The sequence below is a fragment of the Harpia harpyja genome, chromosome 7 (genome assembly GCF_026419915.1).
Source record: "Harpia harpyja isolate bHarHar1 chromosome 7, bHarHar1 primary haplotype, whole genome shotgun sequence".
Taxonomy (NCBI): domain Eukaryota; kingdom Metazoa; phylum Chordata; class Aves; order Accipitriformes; family Accipitridae; genus Harpia; species Harpia harpyja.
Genome location: NC_068946.1, coordinates 38010824 through 38032967, shown reverse-complemented (window position 1 = coordinate 38032967; position 22144 = coordinate 38010824). Strand labels below are relative to the sequence as shown.

The 22144-nt window shown below is 35.8% G+C and overlaps 2 protein-coding genes across 4 annotated transcripts in view; both read right to left on the bottom strand.

Annotated features, from left to right (window-relative positions):
- Positions 1 to 16: 16 nt before the first annotated feature.
- Positions 17 to 12895, bottom strand: GCG (glucagon). 2 transcript variants are annotated; one of them, XM_052793453.1, is made up of 7 exons: positions 12780 to 12895; positions 7001 to 7101; positions 6552 to 6713; positions 5605 to 5658; positions 3851 to 3988; positions 1536 to 1679; positions 17 to 516 (listed from the first exon to the last, which is right to left on the bottom strand). In XM_052793453.1, exons 2-7 carry the CDS (start codon positions 7096 to 7098, stop codon positions 492 to 494), a joined length of 621 nt encoding a protein of 206 aa, XP_052649413.1. In that variant the 5' UTR covers positions 7099 to 7101; positions 12780 to 12895; the 3' UTR covers positions 17 to 491. The 2 variants fall into 2 exon arrangements, with proteins under 2 accessions (XP_052649413.1, XP_052649412.1); XM_052793452.1 differs by lacking the exon at positions 12780 to 12895 and adding an exon at positions 12053 to 12237.
- Positions 12896 to 19992: 7097 nt separating this feature from the next.
- The window catches only part of FAP (fibroblast activation protein alpha), a 42186-nt gene continuing 40034 nt past the window's right edge, over positions 19993 to 22144 (bottom strand). For both annotated transcript variants that reach the window (XM_052792898.1, XM_052792897.1), the window contains 3 exons: positions 22031 to 22103; positions 21699 to 21772; positions 19993 to 20327 (listed from right to left, as the gene is read on the bottom strand). In XM_052792898.1, coding sequence (XP_052648858.1) covers positions 20226 to 20327; positions 21699 to 21772; positions 22031 to 22103 — 249 coding nt within the window. In that variant the 3' untranslated portion in view covers positions 19993 to 20225. The remainder of the gene's footprint in view (positions 20328 to 21698; positions 21773 to 22030; positions 22104 to 22144) is intronic.

The following is a 22144-nucleotide window of genomic DNA, read 5'->3' as shown; positions in this document are numbered from 1 at the left end:
AAAAGTCAACAGAAAAGAAGCTTGAAAAAATTTATTTAAGGCTATCATTTAATATCCTTAAAGCTTAGCCTTTTTATAACAAAGGTTTTAAGAGGGATATTCACTTCTCAGGCATTTGTAACTGCCAGCCCCTTACAAATAACACATATAATTGGTGATTGAATCCTTTGTGTGTAGAAGTCAACTTTTTAGAAAAATAATTTTATCATTAAATATAAATGGAGTTACTTCAGTCCTAATAAATGGAAAATATGAAGATATGGAACTTTCATAGTCTTAAAGCTGTTAAGATAACCATCCCTTAGACAATAAGTTTTCCATATATAAACCTTTGGCAACACTAAACTATAGTACAATTATTTCCTGGCATGCAAGGTGACATAGCTTTGTTACACCCAATGTAAATGACAGAATACAGATTTCAGAATCTCTTAATAACTGGCAGTTGATGCAATGAAGATCTTCATTTATCCCATTTTTATTCTGCATTTTTACTGGTATTCTCCCAAAAGGTCCCTGTAAAAGAAAGCAGCAGCAATTAGGACATATTCCAAATCTCCCAAGATTTATGAAATATGTGTGGAACGTATTTTTTCTGTTTAAGAGTTAGCAGATGTTAGTTCCACAGACCCTTCAATGCCTCTGTCTAATAACAGATTGAAAACAATTATTCCTAAAGGAAAAGGTTTTTAATAGTTTCTAATAGATTGTTTGTTTCAACACTGAACTACAAACACAAAAATATTAAAATGTTAACAAAAACTGTACTTTACCTATAGCTTCTGAATTTTTTGAGACAATATTTTTTTTCAGATTTCCAAGATCAACTAGTAATTTTGGGTGCTTCAGTAGTCAAAAGACTAAAAGTAATCCATTTTTACAGAGTGGACGTCCAACATTTTAAAAAATCTGACCACTCACATGAGCCTTGATTTGGCATTTTATTATTTTTGAAATGCTTTGTTAATGTTTACAAATAATTCTTAAATATTAACCTGTTCACAGAGCTCAGGTAGAAAATGTTGCAATTCCAACAGTATTTGCCTATATACAGGCAAGCTAAAGCAGGGTTCTTAAATAGTTAGCTATCAGGAGCTCAGATTACAGTACGCTATTGCCTAATGACAAGCCACAATTTAAGGCACTGTTTTACATCATGGTCTTTAAAGAAATAATCAATTTGGTGTAATTTTACCAATAAAAATTTCTTATCTTATAATGCCCACGCAAAGGAGAGTTTTATTTTTCAATAATTTAATATGACCTCACTTCTGGTAACCTTCAGTAGCAAAACTCCCCTCAATTTAAATAGGAAACTATTAAATAGGTTTACCACTGATGCAAAATACAAATTATATTTGGAATGAGTTCTGTTTAGTGTCTTATCATTGTTCAGTACTGTCTGTAACAAAGTTTGTAACACAGTTAGAGAGATGTCAATAGTTAAGAGAAAAATTAGCAATGTTTTCCCTATGTGTGACAAATACATTTAAAACTCCAGTATATTAAGAATAACACAATAAAAATTCAGGCACCTTTGAGTAACTTTTGTGTTAATCAGCCATTTTAGGAACTCTTTGGCAGCCATGTCATCGAGGACTTTGTTGATATCACTCGTGAAAGTGCCATCTGCATGTCTTCGGCCCATTTCTTCGGCCACAAGAGCTTTTTCTGGGAAACTTTAAAGGGAAGAAATTATCAAACAATTTGCAGATCAAAATAAAAAAAACTGTTTAAAAGGGCCTCATTACAGGATTCTAATACACTGCACATTTCCTGTGATTTTAAGGAGTTAAGTGTTGAGCATGATGTTATGGCTCAGTACAGTGCGATGTATATCAGAACATCTTTTGAGGCATTATTTTAACAACAGAATAAAACATGGAAGTCTCTCTTTACCAGATGAGGACTGTTACTTCACGTGAGTCTAAATTCCTTTCTAGCATTTTTTGGAAAAGCCATACAAGCAAAACCATATCTCAGTCTGTAATGTCTGTGCCAAGTAGACTAGACATCAATAAAACTCAAAGTAGATTTACTAAGAATTGTTATTTAAGAAATATCACTACTAAAACATTAGTCAAATTTTCATACGTTTTTTCTGTTTTAATTGGACTTACACCCTAGTTATATACTTACAATTAGATTGCATAAGTATTTAGATATTAAGAACAGCAACTTTTTGGGGGGCTTACAATAACTCAATTACAACACCTGTATAAAATCTATGTGCTTGTTTACTGTCCAATAGCATTTTATATTTGGAATCAGATCCTCATTCTTGCTCTATCCTTTTTTGACCATTGGAATACCATTATGCCAAGGGCCTGGTTTAGAAAACTTTCCTCTCCTGTTTCCTCCCATCAAAAATAGGACGATTTTAATGAATTCCTTTAAGGTGGGCTGACACAGAAGCATGCTCTGCTCTGGGGCCAATGACAGGCAGACTGGTTCTTTTCATGCAATAATTTCAGGGAAGGCTATATACAAGTTTGACCACAAATAATACTCAATATTGGGAAGCAGAATGGTAGTCTATGTTTAATTATCCATCTAGGTTTCTAAGCTTAGCTCATCACACCTAGGTTGTAATCTCTGTCTCTTACAGATACTGAAATACCCTATTTCTGCTCATGAAAATAAAATATGACAGAAAAACAACTGCAAATCTGAACATCACTATGAAGTGGCAACAGCCTTTCCCTTCTCTATATAGCTGACCTCATTTATTTAACTCTGTTTTTTCGGGCAATTGTCATTATTTACAAAATTTACTTTTACCTATTTAGTCTTCCTTGACTACAACACACAATCTTGTCTTACAGATTATATTTTATTGTTATTGTTATTTATTATTTTTATATAGTGCGAGAGACTTACATAGTACTTTACAGCTGGTAGCATATATAATCAGAGGATGAAATGAAATCCCTGCCCCAAGGAGCTTACAGTCTAAAGGCATAAATAAGTACAGAACAGTTAAAAGGTGCAGAGTGGCATGTGCATTGTGTAGCTCCTACACATGCAGAGTTGGAAATATGATGAGATCAAGGTGCCTGCAGGAGACTGAAGGTAAGGCCTTTCTAAGTGTAAGACTCATAAAAAAAGGTGTAAAGTCATGAGCGAATAGATGAAGTGAATAGGCTTGAGAAATCTGCAATGAGTATGTGGAGAACATGATATTAATGGAAAAAATCAGAGACATAGGTAGGTCAAAACAGTGGAGCACGGCGTCCAGGAAACTGTGAACAATAGCAAAAGAAGTAGAGGTGTCTTAAAAAGGAAAATAAGTCACAGTTGTAGGAAATGATAGTTATTTTGGCAGCAGCAATTTGGGGAGACTTTGTGGGGCATGGGAAGAGGCAAAGAGGTCATCAGTTACTGCTGGGAATGATCACCAGCACATGGAGTACAGCTGATGACATTGGTACAAATTTAATCTTGGAAATATTGCAGAAGAAAAGATTGAGTGTGAAAGGGAAAAAAAGAGAAAGTAATTTAAGATGACACTGACTTGAATCATTTCAATGATAGTTAAGGAGACTGTAAGCAATGTTATGTGAAGGAGGAAAGGTGGTAGAGGAAGGTTTGGTTTAGTTTTAAATGTATTCACCTTAAATATAACTTGACCTTTTAGAGTGTAACAGCATAGTGAACAGGTTTGTTTTAATCTGTATTTGAACTTAATAATTTAAAGTGGTAGTCTAACACCCACAGAATATCTTCTATTACAAAAGAAAAACATGAAGTACAGCAAGAATGATCAAAAACACATCAAGGTTTCATCAGACTTGATTTCTAACCTCAAAAGCAAGGCAAAATTTAATAATAGGAATGGATGGATTCTTACTCTCTTCTTCCTCGTCCATTCACTAACCAAGCAATGAACTCTTTGGCAGCTTGACCTTCCAAATAAGAGGTGATATCACTGGTGTAGGTGCCTTCAGCATGTCTCTCGAATTCAGCATGACGTTTGGAGATCGCATTGCTGAAAGAAGAGCAATACTCTAGAAGCAGGCTGCATAATGACTTAATTTTTTTTTCAACCTTTATTGATTTCTATTTTCCACCCACCAGACTAGCATTTCCTATTAGGGAGAGGGGTTTTTTTGCTTCTCAAATTACCCTTGATATTTTTTTCTTGATATCTTTCAGTTCTGAAGGCATTGTCTGTGCTATGCAATACAGTTTTGTGCAGAGATGCCTGAACTAGTTCTGAACAAATCAAATCAGGTGCTGAAAGCAAATGTAGCTGCATTGGAATGGTCTGCTAGATTAATTAATTAGCTATGATCAACAAACTGTATTGTATTCTACAGACATACTTCTTGTTACCTCTTGTGTTAACCTAAACACTTCCATTAAGCCACTCCTCCTACCTTCATCTTCATTATTTCTTAGCCAAACTGTTCAGACTTAATTCCTTTTGAATTTACATTTTGAATTGTTTTGTGAACACCCTTTTAATCGTCATTCTGACCAAGTGATAATCTTGGAACAATTTCAAGCCTGGTCATCTTCTCAGCCTAATAGAGAAAGACGATTTCCTTCTCCCTCCCTATACCTTATTGTGCTTCTTTCTCTGATATAGCACAAAATTATGTCACAGTGACCCTTAGTAAGGCAAGCTGCACTGAGAAGTAGACATATTATGGAATATTTTCCACGAACAAGTTCCCTAGCATTTCTATTTCAGAATTTGCTAATTTCCGCCCAATTTTCAGGGCCTCTAGCTCTTTCTATTATTTTTTATCTTCTTGGGATTTCACAATTCCTCCTAATTTAGTACCATCTGCACTTTTCATCAGCATGCTAACTAGAGTTGTTTGGAACATTTTTAATGAAACATTAATTTTGTTGAGATATGCTGTTTCATTGAAGCAGAAACTTTATTACAGATTTGTTACTGATATTGACTGTGTTTTGAATGGAAGGATCTTCGTGATCCGGGCTATCCTCTTTGGAATTTCTGACAAAAGGAAGAATGAATATAGGTATTTCAATCTGTTTTGCAAAAACGCTAGAGTTTTGTTTTATTTGTTTCAAATTTCCAACTTCCCAACCCCATCCCAAAAACATTGTCAAGAAACAAAATTCCGGCCTCCAGCAGGTCTTGTGCTGTCCTTTCCTGTAATGAGTGGTTTATGTAACATGGGACTGAGTGCTTAGGGCTGAGCATTGTATCATGTTTTATCAGCTCTCTGCAAATTGGTGCCTGGCCATTTTCCTTTCATTAGTCTTCTCACTGGTTTTCTTTTCCTCAACATAACAGGTTTTTTTTTCTCCAGCCTTTTTCTATACCAAGTTTTTCTTTTTATCTTATTCTCTACTCTCCTTTATCACTTGGAATGTCCTTTTCTGAAATCTATTCTCATCCTGTTGCATTCCTTGAAGCCATTGCACATAGCTATAGAACACAGGTACAGCAGTAAATAACATAGAGGCATTTCCTCTTTCCTTGTGAAAAGCAGGTGCGAGATAATTTCTTTTGATAGGTATTTTTGGGGTTGTGGTAACATTGTAAAGAATACTAGTTTTCTTTCTTGTTTAACAGAAAATGAGCTCAAACTGGTTTTGAGTAACAAGTTGTGGCAACTAGAATACCTTGAGAGCTGGTCCAGGAATTTGTCATTTTCTTTGTCCTCCTGTCCTTGTTGGCTGCAGTGGAATTCCACAGTCATTAGAGCATTATTGCCAGTACATTGCAGAGCATGCATAAACTGATAAGATTTTATTGGTTATTATTTAAATATTATGATAAACAACCATGACTGATAGATGAATATTACAAATAATTTGGGGCTTATAAATTTAAATTAATACAATATCTGGAAATCATTACTTTAAAGACTTCCATAGGGATTTAAAAGCATTAATATAATAGATTTTTGGATTCTGTGGACATACCTTCTCCAGAACACAGGGCATAGACTTACATGCTTTTATATTATTCTTGCTCTCAGCTTGGTAGCTTGTATTTAATCAAAGCTTGTATTTTCAAAAAGCATGCCAACTCATGCCTTAACATTATACTTGTGATACTGGTAAAGTATCCAGCGGTCAACAAAACTTAAACCTTAGCTCCCTTTTCACAAATGAAACTTCAAGATTAGAGTACCCATAGATAGGAAAGTTTTATTAAGGCCCAATGGCCCAGATGTTCACAATGTATTTACATATCTTATTCTTATTGAACTTAATTCATTCACTGAAACAATCTGTCCCAAAGAAGCTGAGATAGTCTTTTTAGACGGCATATCAGCTAATACACTGATACTGCACTTGATTTGTCCAAATCCTTTTGACTGATTTTGCATATATTCCCCATTTTTAATAACATATTAATTGTGTATATATCTTATAAAGTATATATTATTAAATTATATAAATATATATTATTAAATTATATATAATTTTTCCTTAAGTACTTTACTTATTGGAGGGTTATGCATGGGCTGTGATGGGAAGCTGAAATCAAGAAACCGAATTCAGCTAGATTTTTGGCTGTTTCTGTATGTGGAGATCTATAGCAATGTGACCAAAATGCTTACCCATTTCTTTTAGTGCTCATTAACCATTGCACAAAGTCCTGAGCTCGTCTAGTGTCCAAGTACTTGCTGTAATCACTGGTGAATGTGCCTTGTGAGTGACGTTTCACTTCATTCAGCTGTCTAGATTCATCTAATGGTTCAGACTGGGAAGCTTTGAATGATCTGTGAAAAGTTTATAACTTGTTAATTGGCAATGGAATCAACATAACAGATTGGATACTGCACAATTACAAGGTCTTCTTAGATAACTAAAGCAGCTATTTGTAATACCAAAAACTTCTATGCTGTCCTTTGCAATATGAAAACCTTTTGCCAATTCCAGTGGTAGATTAAGTACTGTGTAATAGTATAAAAAACCCTATCTTTAAGTCACAGTATGTTTTGCTTCAAACTATAAGAAAACAAAGTTCACGCCAAATGTTTCTAGAAGTTTGATCTAAAGAATTTACCTTGATTTCTCCTCTGTATCCTGAAGAGGATTTTGCCAGCTGCCTTGAACTATCATTAAAAGAAGCCCAGCAATAAAATAAACACTTTTCATTTTCATTGCCTGTCAAAACAGAAATAAGGCAACAAAGAAAAATGTAATCATCTTTACGTATGTCTGAATCAGTTACATTGAAAAGAGACATCCTTAATGCTGATCTAAACTTGATGATATTGAGACCCTGTGAGGACAGGATCCATGTCCAGTGGATGGAAACTGTAGTGCCTTGGGTAGGCATTCAAAAGACATAGTCTCTTCTATAGACTTTTCTAGTCTTTAGGCTCTAGTCTCTATTCTAGAATGCAAGGTGAGCTGAGAGCAACTGCATCCTCACTTTCTTCAGTAATATGAGGATAAAGGTCTGTATCTCCTTTGTTCTGTGTACTGCTGATGGCAAGCATTAGATCTGTTTCTACAATATTGTTTTATTGCAAAACTAGGGTATTGGTGTGACTTTTATTTTTTCCAGCTCATTCACTAGACAAAAAATAAAGCAAATCTGTCAAGAATACTGTCACATTAGCAGCTCTCCATTCTTTCCTTCTGGCCCTCCACCCTCCTTTTAAAAGTTTTTTTTTTTAAATAACAGATATTGCAGCAGTAGGCCTCTGGACTTAATAATGACTTATTAATAGGTGTGACTCCTTAGGAAAAAAACAACCACCAAACCACACACTGGCTTGTGTTCAATTAATGACATGATATGTCAAGTTTTGCTTGTTGCACTATTGACATGATACTTTATTTCAGCTTAAGGGCTTCCATTATGGGACTATATGGGATATACAAGATGTGGGGTGTATAGTTCATATTAATGGTAAACCAAAGCAGAAAACATTGTCTCCCAGATGTAATTCTTACTGTTACGGGTCATTCTATTGGCTTCAACCATGTAACAGAAATGGCTACATTATTACATGTGTCTTCATCACACACACTGGAATAACTTGACCAGTCTCACTGACTTTAATGTGAGATTACTCAATGTAAACCAGAGTATTACAGTCTGTACAAATGCTTTGGTGATCCACAGCCAATCTGTGATTCCCTTACTTGCATTAATGACTGGTTTACTTATGCAAGTAGTACAGTTCTAACTTTTAGTGAATAGTCACCAATGGGAGTAAGGCATTCTCTAATCCCCTAATTATGTGTGCTACAATTTTCATTATTTACTGTAGTAGTATTAGTCTATTGACACATGATCCCCTATAGGACAAACTCTGTTGAACAAAGAAATGCTATTCACTTTAGGCTCACAAAACTCTGTGCAAAAGGGACTATGAGCAGCTAATGGCTAATAGACTCAAAAGTGCTTTGCATAAACAGGAAATGAGAGCAAATCTACTTACAAAATGAACTAGTATATATTGTTTATTTCTAATTATTTTGGATCACTTAAATTTATGGAATGAATGTATAGAAAAGGAAAAGATTTTAAAATTTGGTTAGGTACTTTTGTCCTTGACAAAAAATTGAGTATGCCATTCATTCAATGGCTAAATGCTCATTTGTTCTAACTTTAAAATCAGTGTGGATCACAATATTAATCTGCTGTAAAGCAACAGAAGTTGCAATGAGTTCACATCAGCAAAATGTCACTGGAAATAATTTCATCATGTACTTGAACTGATATTTGTGTATTTGAAAGACCCCTTCTGCCATCCATGACACTTTCCTATGGAGGTTTATGTTACAGTCTGAAAAACAAGGGGAGATAGGAAAGATGAGCGCATTGAAGTAAAGTGGTAGCTGGCAAGGTAAGACCCAGGAAAAAACACCCTCCCCACTAATATCTCCACCAAACTCCTCCGGCTCTAATGGAGGAGTTATTTATTGAAATTCAATAATTTATAAAATAAGGCAGTCTCAGTGAAAACATATCTATTCTCTATTTTAATGCCTTGTCACAGTAGGCTGAATTTAAATATACTATGGCCTGGAGGAAGCCATAAGAAAGTTATGAAGGAATGATGTGTAGAGAAGGTGCAGATTACTCTGTCTTGAGATTTAGAGTTGGATCTGCACTGAGCAGTGCAAATGGGGGGATGGGGGGGGGAGCGCTATATGAACGTCTCTGAAAAAGTAAACTCCTGCATCAAAAAACTTACTGCTGTAAGACTTCTACTCTGCACCAGTAGTCTGCCCAGTTTCAGAGCAGATTTTTTATGAAATCTGTTTCTTCCTTTTATTATAAAATAACTTATAGTTGGAGATGCAAAGCTTGACTGTTGGCAGGAATTTACTTATGGTTAGGAAGAATGTATTGCTTCTGGTACTTTGCGAGGCCTAATTTTTAAGAAAATCTTAATGAATAATATAAATATTTTACTAGAATACCTCAGTGTCAGTATCAAAATATTTAAGGCAATCAAAGTCTTAATCAAATCTTAATCAAAACCAGGAAAAGAAATGGAAGATAAGGTTTTCTGGTGGATTGTACTGTTAAGCAATGGAGTCAATTTCCTTCTCTCCACCAGAAACCACTGTCAGTGTTGCTCATTTTTTCATCAGTGTGTATGGAGACTCTTTTCTGCCTTCTGTATGTCCTGATATATGACATTTGATTTCTACACTTGCACATTTTCTGCTATAGTACCAACAAATACCGTGGTGGCCATGTAGTCAGTCCTACTGTAACCCTAACTATAGTATTGAACTTTACACTGTTTCATTTGGAGCTCTAATTTCATGGTGCAACACTGACATCCAATGTTTATCTCAAAGAATGCACAATTTCACATTTCATAGGCTGGAACAAAAACTCTGCCTATTCTTTGGGAGATGACTCTGCTGTGGACAAAAAAATGGTTTGATTGTAATGTAGTGACCCCCATGCTAGCTGATACAGCTGTAAATGTGTTAACCTAGACACCGAATAAAGTCTGGCTATTGCACTATACATAAGTAAATTTGCCCTGCTTAATGGTATGCTAGCAGTTTGGTATACTTTTACTTAACCTGAAAAACTAAAGAAAAATAGTTTACAGCTGCCTGTAGCTTTGTTAAACCGTGATACAGATTAGACATAAACCTAAAGCACTGAGGTAGAATGAAAGAAATAGTCTAGTCATTAATCCAGCCTCCTTATAGCAATATCAGATACCAAAAGCTATTCTTTTGTATAAAACTTTTACGAAAAAACAAATTCAAAGCCTACTGTAGTCAGTAAACAGATTTTTGGTGATTTCAGTATATCTTGGATCTAACTCTTATGCCTCAGTCCTATAGAGCTTTCAGATGTGAACAGTCCCACTGGCTACTTTATGCCTTAAGAATATGTTTAAAGTTAAATGCAGTTTTAGCTTCTTTCTAAGTTTTTCAGAATCAAAATCTGGGCACATTACTAAAAAGAAAGATGTGTAAATGCAGTTTTTTGAAATGAATACAATTTTCAAGTAAGAGAATCCTTATTAATAAAATAGTATTTTCAAAAGCTATTGAACTTCTGTCAAATATGTTCTTTTAAAAATTAGAATCAATTTTGTTTGTTCAACATTTAGTACTTCCTATTGGTAACCCAAACCAGCAACAGCAGTTTTCAACAAGTTAAAGAAGCTACAGTTTCTGAAGAAGAAATTTTTATTTTATCCTTGGGAACACAAAGATGTTTTGTAAAGAAAAAGAGATGATCAGCAAAATAATATTTGTTTAGTTTATTCCTGCTAATCAATTAATTTCCCAGTCAGAAGAAAGGTTTTATTTGCTCTAAGTTATTAAGGTCACCAGTAGTTACTGCTAAAATCTATGCAATCTTATTGTCAAGGTGCAGGAAAACTAAGGCTAATCTTACACAAAATATTTTTGTTCATATGCATATTAGACTAATGGAAATGTTTTAATTTCTTTCTGATTGGAGATGAAAAATTAACACATCTTACTTTGAACCACCAGAAAGTATGTTACAAATATGTCTCTCAAATCTTGATCGGAAACTTACTGGAATATTATTTCTTTGATCAACATGTTTTTGCTAGTTTTCCCAATATATATTACTGCAGAGGTCTTTTGTACCTATGTGCAATTTTAACTAGCTTAATTTCATTGAGTTTTCAAAAAAGAATCTTTCAAAAGTCAGATTTGTATCTCCAGTTTAAAAATACAAATTATGCAGTTACAGTAGTTAAGGGAATATTTTCCTATGAAGAGGTATGAATGAATAATATAGATTTCTATTGACATGAAACTGTTTGCAAATAGCATTTATTTCTAATTATAAATAAATTACTTTTTCAGGTAGATGTACTTTACATCTAATTTACCTACCATGCTGTAATGCCTGGTGGAAAATTCTGTAAAATATAATGGTTCTAGTCTAAGGAAATCCATAGTAGGATGGAAGACTAAATTAAATTTTATACAATAATTACAATAACTATTGAAAGGCTTTAATTTTTACTTTTGTGCTATATAAGTTCCTTTTCAGATCTTACAGTGATATGAAAAAAATAGTTGCTTGGACAAAATAATCTAAAGGTAGGGCAGTGGAGTGGCAATCTGTAGAGTGATGGAGTGACAATCTGCCTTGGACAGCTTTAAATCAGTGTCTATATAAACCCACTTAATTTATTTGCATTCTGCTAATTTAATCCCCATTGATTCTTAATTAGGCAGTATCTATAAGGAGTGAATATTTCAAAAATCACATTAATTAAATATCTCTAGAGAAGATACTAAAGGAGATAAAAATATAAAAATCAGCAATTATGTATCTCACATTTAAATGCTTTCTACAATGGATGACTTTCATGTTCTCATGGCTAATCTTCCTTCTCTCAATTGCTTCTGCAACCCAAACAGTTGATTTCCCTTTTTCGGATCATTCTCTGTTGAACTAATTCAATACATTAAAAGATTTAAATGATGATGTCATTAACTCCAGACATTGGTGAGTACAACCACAGAAGAAAACACCAATTTGCTGCACCTCTATTGCAAACTTTGGGCAATACAATTCAGACAATGCACTCAGTTTTCTCAAACAAATTGTACTGGTAGTTCATATAAATCTTACCTTTTTATACTTTGAAGTGATATGTAGCAGTTGCGGAAAGACCTGCTACTCTCTCTTCTGGAACTATGGCAAGCCTTGAGGATCCTGAGATCTGCCTAGCTGCCTCTTTTGCACAGACTTATATATATACTGTTCAGCTCTAGTAAGCATTACGAGAGTGCATCATTGCTGACAGTTTCCTTATTCAACTTAAAAAAAAAAGTCATCATATTTGCTATTCATTTCATTTGATAATTTTACAAGCAATTTCACACATTCATTCTGCTTACTTTATGACATCAATGCTAACATGGATTTGCAAAAGGAGTGAGGTAGCAATGTCCAAAGAAGTAAATATCAAACAGAAGGGCATTAGGATGACAAAGAGTGGGCTAAAGGTGCCTGGGATTAAGGCAGCAATTTCTCCAAATTCTGATTTGCCACATTTAACATTTAGAATCCTGGTCCTGTTGACATCAATAACATCAACTTCACCTATCAATTTTAAATCAAGGTTTATAAATTTAATACACTGTTAACAATAACTAACATGACTTCCCCAAAGCCATAAATGATTTTTCAAGTGATCTTGTGCCAATATAATGAACGTGAAGAGATGTGAAGTGCTGCAGTGATGGCTACCCACTATGAAAATCCTAGCACAGGTCAAATTTAACAAAAATATTTGATTACCTTAGATGTAAAATGCTAACTTTGTAAATTCATCTGTATGAAAATTCATACTTACGGGAGAACTGTATGGCAAACATTCATTATAAATTGAGTTTCACACTGTGGCCTACAGATTTACGCAAGATAAGACTTTTGCTCATGTCTCCATTCCCTACAAAGAAAAAAAATCCAAAAACCAAACCAGATTTGAGCTTTGTAGCTGTGTATGTTCTATGCAACTATTGTCAAGGTCCTAAACCATCCAGTAATAGGGGCAATTTCATAGCTGTGGTGGGGCAGCATTGCCAGAGAAGACTATGTTTAGCCATCTGGTGACCACAGGTAGGAGAGATTGACAGAAAGCTTGTCAATGGCCCTGGCAGCTGAAAAAATCTGCCAGTCAGGAATATGGGTCTTTTATCCTCTCTATGAAGCAACAAGTGAGATATCCCCCTCCAAGAAAGTTCTGAAGTTTTCCTTTATGGACTTTTTCATATGTCATGATAATCCTTTGCAAAATGCAAAAGGGCACAAAAATGAAATATGATTATTACATATGTAAGGTGCCAGGCAGTCCAGGAGACATTAAATATGAAGGACTCCACCTTGAGTTTCAGTTCTGCTCAGTAGAGGCAAGGGTCTGGAATCACAGTGGACATCTCACTCAACATTAATGACAGCCTGTGCTCCAGTCTGGAGTGGCCCATGGTCTAATTTGTGGTACAGAGCATACACATTACAGCTAACCCTCTTATTTCCCCTAACAATACTCCATGAAGCCAGCAAAGAATTTTCTTCAGGGAGTTAATTTTCTGCTCGCTGACCACAACCAGATTGGCATAGCCCATATGATACAATTGAGGCGGTGTATAAACTTAATAACCCTAGTGTTAGAGTGGCAAACAAAATTTAATGGATCCTTCCTAGACTTCTATCCTAAATACATTGCTGTGGTATCACAGTATGGGTTTAGGGAAACATTAAGTCTCACTACATAGTCCACATAATCAATTTTAAATTTTTTTTTTGGTGTTAATATAATTTTTCTCTGCTCTTGGATCCATCTACTGAGATTCATGGTCCATTTTTGTCTTTTTTAGCTACAATGCAAGTGTCTACTAATGCTGCTACTGAAAACTTAAGAGCACAGCTTCTGTCCCTCTCATCATTGCCTTCTGTTCGTACCTTCAGTCATTTCTGAGCACCTTATTTTGCCTTTTTGTTATTCTCCTTTTTAATTACCACTTCTTTTCCCCTCTTTTCCACATGTTCTCTTCCCCATGTCCTCTTTCTCCCCCCTCCTAATTGTATTTTTCACATCCATTCAAAGGCATGGATTCCCAGTCATTGATTGGCATAGGATATACAAACTTGCATACATATTTATCAAACTTGGCTTTTCAGATTTTTTTTGTTTGAAATGACTGGAATTACCATCTCCATTTATCAACCTTCTCTAGGCAAACAACTGTGTAACATATAAGACATGGTACCAAAGGAGCCAAAGTAAGTCTGGAAACAATTATACCCCAAACCTACTTATTTTCATGAGGTGCCGATTTCACTGAGATACTTTGTCGTCTTTATCTCAGAATTATTTTTAAATCTACTTTCTATTTAAACTTTATAAGCGTTATATAGGGGATGCAAAATCACAGATTAAATGTAAGTCCAGCACTAGAGTATTAGAAGGCACTCTCCATGAACTTGGTCAACTTTGCAGCTCCTGCGGGAGAAGGCAGGCTGCTCAGCCCTGCAGTACCCCGACAGGACAGCAGATGGTGATCAAAGGGCCGTTTAGACCTTTTTTACACCAGGATGACACATACACACTTGTTGAAATGGATTGCTACAGACAATTATCTCACTGCATGTTGAGTTAAAGATACATAGCTTTCTAAACAGGCAATACAGAATGTAAGACAATATCATCTCCTCCAGGAAACAGGCAGTTTTTTTCTTTTGTTTAGCTCTGTTTGTTTTCTTGTGTCAGATAAAGTTCCTTGTTTACAGTAGGATGATTTCAGAAAAAAATATATGAGACGGAGCAGCTCAGTGCACCTGGCTGGGCAGGTTGTTACACAGCCTATATCATCTAGCAGGTCATCTAGCATCTAGAAGGTGACTGATTATTTGTTTTTCAAGTGATATACAGACAATAAAAAGTACAGGAAAGTGAACTGCCATCAAGAACCATGCAACCTACAGTTGCCATAACTTACTCTATAGTAATACATATTTCAAGAGCACAGCAAACGAGTTACCAAACAGAAGTAGAAAATTGTAATGAGTGTATGAAACATGCATATATACTCAGTTTTTTTCTTCTCACATTGTAAAATACAATAGTTAGATGGCACCTTTTGGCAAAAGTCAAAGGCAACCTCACTCTCCTCTATATTATAGTTCACGTATGAGACAGTACTTCTACTGAGGCAGACTAAGAGACAGAACCTGAAAGTGACCTGCCTTCAGGAAAGTTTCATCTTGATGTTTTTCATGATTCACTTGGAGTAATTGAAATTCTGTATCTTGGGTTCACTGTATTTGGAGCTGATCAGAGTTTCCTGCACCATCATCTCAGCAACAGGTAATGGCTGCTATTAAGGACAGTGTAGTGCACTCACTGGACAAAAAAATCTGTGGGGAAAGTTACAGAAGAGGTAAAATAAGAAGCAGAATTCTCACCAGCTGCACACTGAACCTGATGCTCTAGCAGTGACAATTCCAGTTGGCATGGCTTTTTAGAAAAATAGGAGCAATGTATTTGTTATAACTGGCTAGCTTACTCTGAATATCATAATTTTCTAGGAGGTTTCTCTCAAGTCTTTAACTGTTGGTACAAGAAAAAAAATTTTAAAAGTTTAAATTGTCAGGATTTGAACATTTCAATGAATTAGGAAGTTGCTGACTTTTGAAAGTAAAGAAGTAAAAAAATCCCCAACAAATGCTTTCAAAAAAGTGAACCCCCCACATTTTTCTATGTATTTCTTCATTACATATTTATTGCTATTATATTATTATATTTTTATCCATTACATATCTAAAGAACATGGGAGGGAGGAGGATGTTTCTTGGGGTATGACTACAGGCCCACACCCTTTTCTTTCTTACATTATACAGAAAGCATTCTCCCTAACTTGTCAACCATGAGTTCAGAGGCTGGGCTGTGCAGCCCCTTTTATTTTCCAATCCTTGCTACATGGTAATCAGTCAAAAGAGCCGTGCATTCCCCTTCTGAGAATTAGTGCAACATATAGAGGAAGAACACATGTGTACACACATACATACATAAAGCATACGCATCATGTTACATACCTACATGTGTACATATACAAACACACAAATGTGTGCATATGTATGTATCAGCTCGATGGCTACGCTTGGGAGAGCAGGAATGGCTTTCTGAAACGGAGGATTAGTTTAGGGTTTCTAAGCTTTTCCACAGGATGGAGCTGCCGAGGATGCCAATGGGTTTGTACCTCAGGAAAGAGAGCTATTGTAACTATGCTGTAGCACACACTGTCTACTCACATAAATTGGAATTGGTCTATTTGAAGTCAATGGAGCTGTATCAATTTGCGCAGGCAGAAGAGCTGGCCAAGTATGTACTAGTTACTTTACATTCTGAAAAGACAATGTTCATAATTGAAAGTAATACCAAATGCTCTTAGTGAATACTATGAATTATTCAGATTAAATATAGAGCCTTCAAATGACTCTATAAAATGTTCTAAACAGCTGTGCCTTGTAATTGGAACTGACTGGCAAACTGGAAAGTATTGAATGTAGTCTGAATTTTACTTGATATCTGAGTAAAATGAGTATAACACTAACCGTATTCTGGAGCCTGGCTGGGGTTATACTTGGTTTTCTATTAGTGCTGTTTTCTGTTCAGGCCTTTTCTTCTTTGCAGCTGCAGTAATCCTAACTGAAGCAAAGCATGTAGCTCCAGATTTGAGGTATGAGGATTACATGTTCATTGGTATGTACAACTCACACAGCACAAATGAGGTAGACGATGAAAATAGGTGTTGGTGAATGAATGGTTTGGAGTGGAACCAGTGGTTTTCTACTATTTATGTACACTTCAGTTCCTAGAATAAAGCAGTTTTTGCTTTGCAGCTCTATTTTCTAAAAGCTAAACAGGATTCATAGTGGAAACTGACTTGTAAACAACTGTATCTGTGGCTCTTTATCAAGGGCCTGTCTACTTAATTCAGAACAACTATGTCCCATCTTCAGAGGCTTGTATACCTTGTTTATATGACAAATATTTGAAAACTAAGTTTCATTATCTGAAGTGGTATTTTTTGGTATCTGAAGTGTGAGATTCTTATTCAAAAGAGAAAAGAAGAGCAGAAAGTGCTCAGCATTTTCTGAAAACCAGATCCTGTAAAACATTTGAAAGTGGGAAGCAAAACTTTGAGGATATTCATTCATCAGCTTAGAAAATCTTGTCACAAAAGCTAGCATTTCTTAGTTTCATAATAAGCTGTGTCCCAGTGTTGGCTCTTACATACCATATTCATATTCCTTAGAAAGAAATGGGGCAAATAACTGTCCAGTGAATGTTTGTGGTGATGCTTGTAACATGGATTGTGATTGCAGACAGCAATGCAGAATGGAAAAAGTTCTCTTTCTAGAGAAGAAAAGGCTCAGGAGGATTTTTCACTGTATATAAATATCTGAAGGGACGGCGTAAAGTAGATGTAGCCAGGCTCTCTTCTGTGGTGCCCAGTGACAGAACAAGAGGCAACAGGCACAAACTGCAACATGGAAGGTTCTGTCTGAACATAAGGAAACACTTTTTTACTATGAGGGTGACCGAGCACTGGCAGAGTAGGCCCAGGGAGGTTGTGGAGTCTCTGTCCTTTTAGACACTCAAAAGCCAACTGGACATAGTCCACCAGCTGTAGGTGGCCCTGCTTGAACAGGGAGGTGGGACAAGACGACCTCCAGAGCTCCCTTCTAACCCCAACCATTCTGTGAATCTGTGGTACTGTGATGGTAGGTTTGAAGTGCCCTGCACCATTTCTAATGACTGACTGCAACACTACCTGTTATTAGCACAGGCCAGCAATTTGATGTTGTGGATATTTTTAAGAGGTTTTTTTTGACACTCACAGCATCCTAGGACATTTTCCCTCGGGTCATCAAAATACATGGTTGCTCAATCATAAAGTTTCAGGTTAGACATTATTCCAGCAACTCATTGTAAATGTCACACTCTGCTGAAGACATATTCCCATTCTTTGGCAAGAACACTGTGTAAGGCAAATAAATTAACAATATGAGAAACAATGAAGCAAAACTGAAAGCAGCATGATACACTTATTTTTTTCATGTTTTATCCCCACAACTGCTTCCTACAAGCCAAGGTAAATGGTGGACAGTTTGGAAGATGTGTACTCTGATTGCCTTAGGAAACAGACATAAGGGCAGATTAATAATGAAACAGCTAATGCATCCCTTGGGAAAGAGGTACCTTCTGTTATTTTATGTGACACATTTTCCTGAAATGTCCCTTATTCCAAATACTTCCAGAAGCTTCTGACTACAGACCTGTGTGCAGGGTGTGAACAAAACCTTGCATCACTTTATTACTTAAGAATACACAAAGGGCCAATTTAGCTGGTGAAATTTCCAGAGCTTATAGGATTTTCAAAAGCATAAATAAAAATAAAGGTGCAGAAGTGCAAAGGGAACTTAACACATTGATATTTATGTGAGATTGATACCATGCTTTTTTGAAAATTCCTCTAGGTTCTCATTGACATATTCAGGTATCTAAAATCTTTAAGCATCTGGGATAAGAGCTTGATTTTTCTCTCTTTGACCACAATCTTGCAATGGTTTCTGTGGTATTGTATCAATATAAGAAATTGAGAGTTAAATCTCAGTAATTTCAGCTGAATTGTATTCCTTATTTGTAAAATAACCACATTACTGAGACTACTGTTGTGTGCAGCAAATGCACATAGGACCATAGAATCAACATCTAATTAGCCCCACTTCATGTTATATTTGCTTAATGTTAACTTTCTTAGAGCTATAATTTTTTCCTTTAACCATTATAGCAGTTGAATTTTAATTACATTACCAACAAAAAGCTCATTAACGTCACGTAATTGGCAGCATTTCCAAAAAAACCTGAACTAATTGAGTATTTTCTGAAGAGTTCCTATCAAAGTGTAATTTAACCATTACAAACAGCTTGGCAACTACATTTACATAAAGATGTGTCTGAGAATGTTCTCATGTGTGGAAAATCAGATTTGATATTGCCATTAACAAAACGAAGGAAGCTGTTACATAGCAAATCACTTCCACATTTTAATGATTTTGGCTACAAACCATGTTTTTGTCAAGAGGGTCAAATGAAACCCCTTGCTTTTCCACAAAGAAGCAGCAACCGATCTCTGACTGAGCATTAGGAAGCAGCTTGCTTTGTGGGAAGGCTACTCCACAATCTTTTTCACGTTATTTTGTACTCTCACCGACTAATAGCAGAGATGAGATACTGTGTTAGACAGACCACGGTTCTTATGCAGTAGGGTAGCTCAGAATTTTTTAAACACATGACCAGAGAATCATTTCATCTACAATGGATGTCTTGCCAATTATCTTGTTCATATTCTTATATTATGACAGGACTGATTTAATTACTAATCAAAAGAATACAAGTATTCCAATCATTATTAGCCTTCAACATTTTTTAAAGACTCCCTAAAATAGTTTCACGGGAAACAAAGCAAAGAAAGCCTGTATAATCCTTTGATCCTTCCCCTCCAGTCTGGGATGAATGACATTGAGATTAATTTGAATGCTGAGGTGATGATTAGAGATTAAAAACAAGCTAATATGGCTCACATATTCTCAATACAGGGAGAAAAACCACTGAGATAAAACAGCTATCATGAATGTCCTACTTTCATATTTAAACCTGAAGACTGAGAGTTCTGCAGAATCAAGGTTTCAAATAAGAGTTGAATAAAATTTGAACACAGCATTCAATATTCTCAATAATTATCCAAACTTCAGCTTTAAATATTGTGTGTTCCCATTCCTGCTTGGACTCTTTCCAAGAAATTGGAAATCAGTTTTGAGAAACTGGTTCTTGTTAGGATGCTAATTAGGTACTTGCACTGCTTGCTTTGTCCTTTCCCATTTTACAGTTGTAGTTAACAAATGCAAGCAGATTCCTCTGGCAGTGTGCCTTTGCAGTGGACCACCTATCTTTGGATTACAGAATGTAAGCTTAAGCAAGATGGCAATAAATGCACATGGCATTTTACATTCTGATTTTATTTTTTCTATCAAACAGGTATTAAATGTGCCAAAACATGTATTAGCATAACATTTGCTAATATACAATATCAAACATGGATGTAAACATCAACTTTAAAATTTCAAAGTTCCTGTTATGAATTCACCTGAAAACTATATAACCTGGGCACTGTTGCACATTGCATTCTCCCAGAGATGTATCAGATGTCTTAGCATGCTCTGAATAGCCTACTTATTCTGACAAAGCAAAACATTGTTTGAGGAAGTGGGTCATATGTGTGTAGAGATGTTTGCTGGAAAGGCCTGGAATTCCATGATTCTGGTCAGTATACCACTGAAAAAGAAAAAAAAAGTCATAAACCCCCTATGTTCTATTTTCAATTCTGCAATAGTTAAACAACACAAGAACTTTATTTTATTACCATATAGAAGAAAGTGGATGCCTCAAGAAAACAGAGAGACTTGCTAATCTTTTTTCATCAGTTTCCAGTATATTCACATTCTTGCTGAAAAAAAGTTTCTAAACCTTCCGTAATCTTCTGTAAGCATTACTGCCTCAATACTGACAAGTCAGTTGTATTAAGTCAGGCAAAAGAGCTTTGAGATGCCCTTAGGATTGAAATGCCCCCGACCTGCTGCATGGCCTTGGCAACAGGGGTCACAGTCTTGCTTAGGAATACTGGGCTCTAAGCAACAAGCTTTCAGCTAAAAGTTGTGGAATTCTATTCAAAATATCCTGCATTACAACAGGGCCATGAACATTATGAATGTTGTACTGCAAATAAAATACACATATGAATTATGCTAACTCTTAGAAATAACTGACATTCCCCCATAGCTGAACTAGAATGACTACAACTGCATGCAGTATTCCAGGCACTTGAGATATAACCTGGGTTTGCTAAAGATCAGTGAAGGAGGCAAAAAATGTGGAATACACAAAAGGGTCTACAAACCCTAAGTACACAAGATCCCCAAGGGATCCCTGTGTGATCCCTTTTTGGGGAGTTCATGGCCCTCGGAAAGTGGACTGAGGCAGAAGGCCAGTACTTTGATAGCAGGCAAACACTTAGGCCATTGGCCCCGAGAAAAAAACATGCAGAAGAAGAGCGTAGCATGTAATTCAGAACTACTTTTCCCCTGTTCATTCCTCATTTATATCTTCTAACCTCTTGCCTATGTGTTTCTCTCTTTGCCTGCACCTGCTACCCCAAGTAAATTTTGCAGAGAACTTGTTTATTTTCTGATCCTGGATATACTACTTGGATACCTTATACCCTTTTTGCTTGTTTTACCTTGTGCCTGTGGCAGGTATGTCCAGTTCAAGATAGAATCCATCAGAACCAGTGATGGTTTTGGCCCCAGAAGCCAGCTCCTTCATCTTCCTCTCTTTTACTAGCTATCAGCAACTTTTATAAGGAGGCTGGATTTTCATTCCTCTCCCTGTCTCATTTTAAAAGCCTTTAAGTTATTCTTGACAAGAGAGAAATCCTGCTAGCATCCAAAGGGCAACAAGGAAAAAAAAGAGCAGCCAAATCCTTCGAGAAAGAAATTGTTTATGAAGAGCAACAAATGCACTAGCAATTGCCAGATTTTGAAGCATGTTCAGTTGAACCAGGTTCTTAAAAACATTGCCAAATGTCAGATAAGCTTATTGATGAAGCTATAAGCCACTGATCAAAAAGAAAAATAGTCTGTTATTTACCATTGCCTGGAAATCCACCTGTGCATTAACCAGAGCTTTTGCGATTTGTGCTGAGTTCTGAAAATGTACATTATCTGAAAAAGGAAAAAAAGAGATTGGCTATTGAAATGTGTAAATACCACACAGCATAAAGTTATAGTGCATTAACTTGTGTCCACTAATTATCAAGTAATAGAGTTGACATTACTAAGAATGAGTAAGCATCTTATGTCACACGGAAATCTACTGAAGATCTAAGTACTGACCCTAATCAAAGGCATAGAAAGATGCTTAATGTTTTTCAAACAAAGTGACTCTGACTCTGTATTTGTACTGCCATTTGCAAACCTCACCATCTGCTGTTCCATGGATGAGAAGATACTCTACGTTTTGGAAATTCTTTGCTCTTGCCATCACAGTTGAATTCTGTTGAGACGAAAAATGAACAGTTCAGCAGCTTCAATTTA